Raw genomic sequence first — 6,947 nt, forward strand, 5'->3', positions numbered from 1 at the left:
TGAGTTTACAGTACCATGTTAACCCATGGGAAACAAAATCCGCAGTGCACATGCTGCAGAAAAAAAAAAAAAAAAAACACGCGGAAGTGGTTTATTTTCCGCAGCATGTCAATTCTTTGTGCGGATTCTGCTGCGGTTTTACACCTGCTCCAATAGAAGACTGCAGGTGTAAAACCGCAGTGGAATCCGCAGGAAAAACCGCAGCGGTTTTGCACTGTGGTTTTTCCAAATCCGCTGCGGAAAAAAAATCTGCAGTCCTCCAGAATACGTGTGCACATACCCTAATAGAATAGCAGCTCTTTTGTACAGGTTCCCTTTAGCTGGGTGTGCATGATCAGGATGGAATAGTAGCGTTTTGGATGCAGTGCATTTTCATGGTGTCCAAAACACTGCATTCTACATTTCAAGCAGTCGATGAGGTTTATAGAAATCCCATGCCCACTGTGCTTAGTTTTTAACATTGTAAAACTGCACCGTGGGAGTTTACTCAAACCGCAGCATGTCAATTTCTGTAGCAGAGACGCTAGTCTCCGGTGTATATTCTCATTAGATGCAGTAAATCTGCGTCGTTCTAGAACACTCATCCTTCCACCGTGTATCTCCTACCTTCACATTATGGCCAGAAACTCCATGGCGGTTCTCCTTGGCTGAGCGCTGCTCCATAGCGTCCTGTAAGATAAGAGGTTTGTTCCTTTTTAGTTAGGCTTCTCCCTCGGCTGCAGTTGGTTATAGAACAAACCTTGCTGTGATCCCATTTGCAGGTCCACTAGAGTCAGCCACTAGCTCCTGTGATGTCAGTGTAGCCAGGATCTCCACTTTCAGAGCCTCAGCCTTTGCTAGACTAAAGGAGCAATGGTGGAGATTCACCGGTAGACTCAGGTGTCATGTACCCACTTCTCAGCACATGACTTGGGGTGGCACCTGCTGCAAGGTTAATCTATCTCCTCTCACTGAGTCCAGCATTCAGCCTCTGTCCTATGCTGTAATGGGAGAATAGATCACACATCGACAGGCCACATTCCCACCACTCACCAGACACAGGCGATGAGTCCTGGAAATACTACTGTGCCAATCATAATGATAACACACTTTAAACTATGGATTGGTTTAGAGCATACAAGGTTCAGACTTAAAGTTTTAGGCTTCAGTAGAAGAGGTACAGTGCTTACAATAAAAATAGTATAAAAATATGGGAATAAAAAGTGAATACAAATATGCAAAAAGTGATAAAATAAAGGGATACATCTTACATAAATATTGAACTTTGCATTCTGGGATTCTGCCCCTGAGGGAGGGGGAAATATGGAATAGCTCACATCAGCTTTCCAGGCTGCTCCCACATGTGATAAACATATTTGTGTTTAGGCCCAATTTATAGTCACCCTGGAGGTCAAATTTCTAGACCAGCCTCTCATGTTAATATTATAACTGCTGGTTTGTGACTGGACCATGGCCACTCCACCAATGAATATACACTGCTCAAAAAATAAAGGGAACACTTAAAAACAGAATATAACTTTAAGTAAGTCAAACTTCTTTGAAAACAAACTGTCCACTTAAGGCCCCGTCACACATAGCGACGCTGCAGCGATACCGACAACGATCCGGATCGCTGCAGCGTCGCTGTTTGGTCGCTGGAGAGCTGTCACACAGACAGCTCTCCAGCGACCAACGATCCCGAGGTCCCCGGTAACCAGGGTAAACATCGGGTAACTAAGCGCAGGGCCGCGCTTAGTAACCCGATGTTTACCCTGGTTACCATCGTTAAAGTAAAAAAAAAAACAAACGCTACATACTTACCTATCGCTCTGTCCTCGGTGCTCTGCTTCTCTGGTCTGGCTGTGAGCAGCAGGCAGCCGGAAAGCAGAGAGGTGACGTCACCGCTCTGCTTTCCGGCTGACCAGCGCTCACAGCCAGACCAGAGAAGCAGAGCGCCGAGGACAGACAGCGATAGGTAAGTATGTAGCGTTTGTTTTTTTACTTTTAGGATGGTAACCAGGGTAAACATCGGGTTACTAAGCGCGGCCCTGCGCTTAGTTACCCGATGTTTACCCTGGTTACCAGCGAAGACATCGCTGAATCGGCGTCACACACGCCGATTCAGCGATGTCAGCGGGACCTCAACGATCAAAAAATGGCCCAGGCCATTCCGACACTACCAGCGATCTCACAGCAGGGGCCTGATCGCTGGTACGTGTCACACATAGCGAGATCGCTACTGAGATCGCTGTTGCGTCACAAAACTTGTGACTCAGCAGCGATCTCGCTAGCGATCTCGCTATGTGTGACGGGGCCTTTAGGAAGCAACAATGTTTGACAATCAATTTCACATGCTGTTGGGCAAATGGAATAGACAACAGATGGAAATTGGCAAGTATGAAGACACTCAAAGGATTGGTTCTGCAGGTGGGGACCACAGACCACATCTCAGTACCAATGCATTCTGGCTGATGTTTTGGTCACTTTTGAAATGCTGGTTGTGCTTTCACACTTGTGGTAGCATGAGAGAGACTCTACAACCCACACAAGTGGCTCAGGTTGTGCAGCTCAACCAGGATGGCACATCAATGTGAGCTGTGGCAAGAAGGTTTGCTGTGTGTCAGCGAAGTGTCCAGAGGTGCTACCAGGACAGGACACTAGGAGATGTGGAGGGGGCTGTAGGATGGCAACACCACAGCAGTAGGATCGTTACCTCAGCCTTTGTGCAAGGAGGAACAGGAGAAGCACTGCCAGAGCCCTGCAAAATGACCTCCAGCAGGCCACAAATGTGCATGTGTCTGCACAAACGGTTCAAAACAGACTCCATCAGGATGGTGTGAGTGCCTGACATCCACAGATGGGGGTTGTGCTTACAGCCCAACACCATGCAGGACGATTGACAAATTCGCAACTGGCACCCTGTGCTCTTCACAGATGAAAGCAGGTTCACGCTGAGCACATGTGACAGTCTGGAGACATCATGGAGAACGATCTGCTGCCTACAACATCTTTCAGCATGACCGGTTTGGCAGTAGGTCAGTAATGGTGTGGCGTGGCATTTCCTTGGAAGGCCGCACAGCCCTCCATGTGCTCGCCAGAGGTTGCCTGACTGCCATTAGGTACCACAATGAGGTCCTCAGACCCCTTGTGAGACCATATGCTGGTGCAGTTGGCCCTGGGTTCCTCCTAATGCAGGACAATGCCAGACCTCATGTTGCTGGAGTGTGTCAGCAGTTCCTGCAAGATGAAGGCATTGAAGCTATGGACTGGCCCAACTGTTCCCCAGACCTGAATCTGATTGAACACATCTGAGACATGTCTTGCACAATCCACCAACATCACACCAGACTGTCCAGGAGTTGAGAGATGCTTTAGTCCAGATCTGGGAAGTGATCCCTCAGGAGACCATTCGCCGCCTCATCAGGAGCATGCCCAGGCGTTGTAGGGAGGTCATACAGGCACGTGGAGGCCAAACACTACTTGTCTTGAGGCATTTCCACTGAAGTTGGATCAGCCTGTAACTTCATTTTCCACTTTCATTTTGAGCATCATTCCAACTCCAGACCTCTGTGGGATATTAGTTGTGATTTACACTGATCATTTTTAGGTTTTATTGTTCTCAGCACATTCCACCATGTAATGAATAAAGATTTACAACTGGAATATTTTATGCAGTGGTATATAGGATGTGGGATTTTAGTGCTCCCTTTATTTTTTTGAGCAGTCTATTTTCTCTGAAACTTTGTTTAACATTTCTCAGATGTCGTCAGGCTGTAATTGGCATCTCTCTTCAAAAGAGCCAGAAGTTGTGAAATGTTTTCACTTCAGTGGTTCTTAGCAAGGCCCCCTGGCGAGATTGGAGAAAGGAGACTGCCTTCTCAGGATAACATATGCTGTGAGCCCTGCAGTCTTATCTTATAAACTTAAATCAAGTTTCTCCCCTGGGTGGCTGCAGAGGAACAACCCTTTTAAGTGTCTGAAACAATTTAGTCCAAGGATGAGAATCGAGTGTGGGAGTTCAGCCAAAAATGAACACTAAGCAGCAACAGTAATAATTATTGACCAGTCTTTGCAGAGCTCGGAATACGCAATATTGTTTCTTAAACGGCTTCCTTTGACACCATGGCGAGGCATGCTTCACGTACAAGAGTGGTCGGTTTGAATTGCAGGTCTAGTAAAAGGGGCATCTCCAAAATCCTAGACCAATTTGTAGTATGTGTAATATTAGCAATTATCTCCAATTAAAAACATGGCATAGTTTCTGATTCACTAGTTTTCTCTTCATGTGCAGAACCTTAGGCATCATCCATGGTTACAACCACTGATTTAGTGACAGATCGTTGCTAGTGGTCTTAGTCATGGATGCCTAAACTATACCATGTTCCCAATTGGAGGCATTTGCTAATATTACACCTACTACATATTGGGATTGGATCTTGGAGATGGGAATACCCCTTTAAATATCCACACTCCTGTGTGAGCATCCATGCCCCCCTCCTCGATGTTCAGATACCAATTACAAGCCGAGCATGGTGAGAGGGGGTGGTTTAAATCAGAGCTCTATAGACGAGCAAGTCAGATGAAACTGACCTTTGTACATGGGGTTTGGGAGAAAAAGAAAGACATGCAAGGTAAAGAATATTACAAAAATTACTAATTTTACAAGAGCCTGATAAGGGTTTTTTTTTTTGTTTTGAAGGGAAATAGTCATGTTAGAAAATGCTATTCACCTGCAGAAAGTTAAAGGGAACCTGTCACCCCGTTTTTTGAGATTGAGCTATAAATACTGTTAAATAGGGCCTGCGCTGTGTGTTCCTATAGTGTATGTAGTGTACCCCGATTCCCCACCTATGCTGAGAAATAACTTACCAAAGTCGCCGTTTTCGCCTGTCAATCAGGCTGGTCAGGTCGGGAGGGCGTGGTGACATCGCTGGTTCTTCCTCAGCTTTATGTTGGTGGCGTAGTGGTGAACAAGCAGCGCGCGATCTGCGCTGTAATCCCTTGCATCGGTGGGGGCGGCCATCTTCCTGGGGCCGCGCGTGCGCAGATAGAGTGCTCTGCTGCACGGGGCTTCAGGAAAATGGCCGCGGGATGCCGCGCGTGCGCATTAGAGATCGCAAACTCGGCTTTGGGAAAATGGCCGCCGCGATCTCTAATGCACACGCGCGGCATCCCGCGGCCATTTTCCTGAAGCCCCGTGCAGCAGAGCACTCTATCTGCGCACGTGCGGCCCCAGGAAGATGGCCGCCCCCACCGACGAAAGGGATGACAGTGCAGATCGTGCGCTGCTTGTTCACCACTACGCCACCAACGTAAAGCTGAGGAAGAACCAGCGCTGTGAACACGCCCTCCCGACCTGACCAGCCTGATTGACAGGCGAAAACGGCGACTTTGGTAAGTTATTTCTCAGCATAGGTGGGGAATCGGGGTACACTACATACACTATAGGAACACACAGCGCAGGCCCTATTTAACAGTATTTATAGCTCAATCTCAAAAAACGGGGTGACAGGTTCCCTTTAATATGACTGCAACTTCTAGAGAAAAAAAAAAAAGGGGGGGGGAAAAAAAACCTGCGGGTGACCCCCCACCAATACCAGCATAGCCAGGGAGGAACCTGCGGGTGACCCCCACCAATACCAGCATAGCCGGGGGAGGAATCTGCGGGTGACAGCCCAATTCCAGCATAGACGGGGGTGGACTCGACCCCATACCAGCATAGCCAGGGAGGAATCTGTGGGTGACCCCCCCCCCCCATACCAGCATAGATGGGGTGGAATCGACCACACCCCCAAGCCAGCATAGCCGGGGAGGAATGTGTGGTGACCCTCCCCCCCATACCAGCATAGATGGGGAGGAATCTGTGGGTGACCTAGCCCCCACTACCAGCATAGCCAGGGAAGGAATCTGTGGGTGACCCTCCCCCCCCCCCCCCCCCATACCAGCATAGCCAGGGGAGGAATCTGTGGGTGACCCTTCCCCCCCCCCCCCCCCATACCAGCATAGCCAGGGGAGGAATCTGTGGGTGACCCTCCCCCCCCATACCAGCATAGCCAGGGAGGAACCTGCGGGTGACCCCCCCCCCCAATACCAGCATAGATGGGGTGGAATCGACCACACCCCCAAGCCAGCATAGCCGGGGAGGAATGTGTGGTGACCCTCCCCCCCATACCAGCATAGATGGGGAGGAATCTGTGGGTGACCTAGCCCCCACTACCAGCATAGCCAGGGGAGGAATCTGTGGGTGACCCTTCCCCCCATACCAGCATAGATGGGGAGGAATCTGTGGGTGACCTAGCCCCCACTACCAGCATAGCCAGGGGAGGAATCTGTGGGTGACCCTCCCCCCCCATACCAGCATAGCCAGGGGAGGAATCTGTGGGTGACCCTCCCCCCCCATACCAGCATAGCCAGGGAGGAACCTGCGGGTGACCCCCCCACCAATACCAGCATAGCCGAGGGAGGAATGTGTGGGTGACCCCCCAATACCAGCATAGCGGTTGCACCCACTGACAGACTAGTGCCATCGTTATGTGGGTTGGGGGCTCACAGAACGGTCATGTGACAGCCTCATAACCAGTGGTCCCGTTTCTCTTTGTTAATCACTGCCCCGCAGCCACGACCATATAGTGGCACTAGAGTGCGAGCCCCTGCGCCCCCACAACCTGCGCTGCCGGACGGGCACATACCTCTCACAGCAGAGCCGGACAGAACACCCCTCAGTGCACACGACAGCAGCGGCTGCGCCTTCCTCACCCGGGCACTTCGTCCTCCAACCCCTGAGGCCTATCTCCCTCCTCAGCTCTAACTCCACCAACCGCTCGCAGCAGCTCGGATTCAAACCGCCCGCTTTTAAAGCGCTTTAAACCGCTCTCGACGCTGATTGGCTGGAGCCTTGAAGGTGTTGGAAGTTGATTGGTTGGTGTAAAGAAAAGCCGTTGGAGCGAAGCGGAAGCGAAGGAGGTAAT

The 6,947-nt window shown here is 50.1% G+C and overlaps 1 protein-coding gene across 1 annotated transcript in view; it reads right to left on the reverse strand.

Annotated features, from left to right (window-relative positions):
- AURKA (aurora kinase A) overlaps window positions 1-6,947 on the reverse strand; it is a 30,248-nt gene extending 23,301 nt beyond the window's left edge. The window contains exons 1-2 of the mRNA XM_069750933.1: window positions 6,669-6,947; window positions 607-669 (exon numbers count right to left, since the gene is read on the reverse strand). Of these exons, the coding sequence (XP_069607034.1) occupies window positions 607-663 (57 nt within the window). The 5' untranslated portion in view covers window positions 664-669; window positions 6,669-6,947. The remainder of the gene's footprint in view (window positions 1-606; window positions 670-6,668) is intronic.

The sequence above is a fragment of the Ranitomeya imitator genome, chromosome 2, assembly GCF_032444005.1.
Source record: "Ranitomeya imitator isolate aRanImi1 chromosome 2, aRanImi1.pri, whole genome shotgun sequence".
Lineage (NCBI taxonomy): Eukaryota > Metazoa > Chordata > Amphibia > Anura > Dendrobatidae > Ranitomeya > Ranitomeya imitator.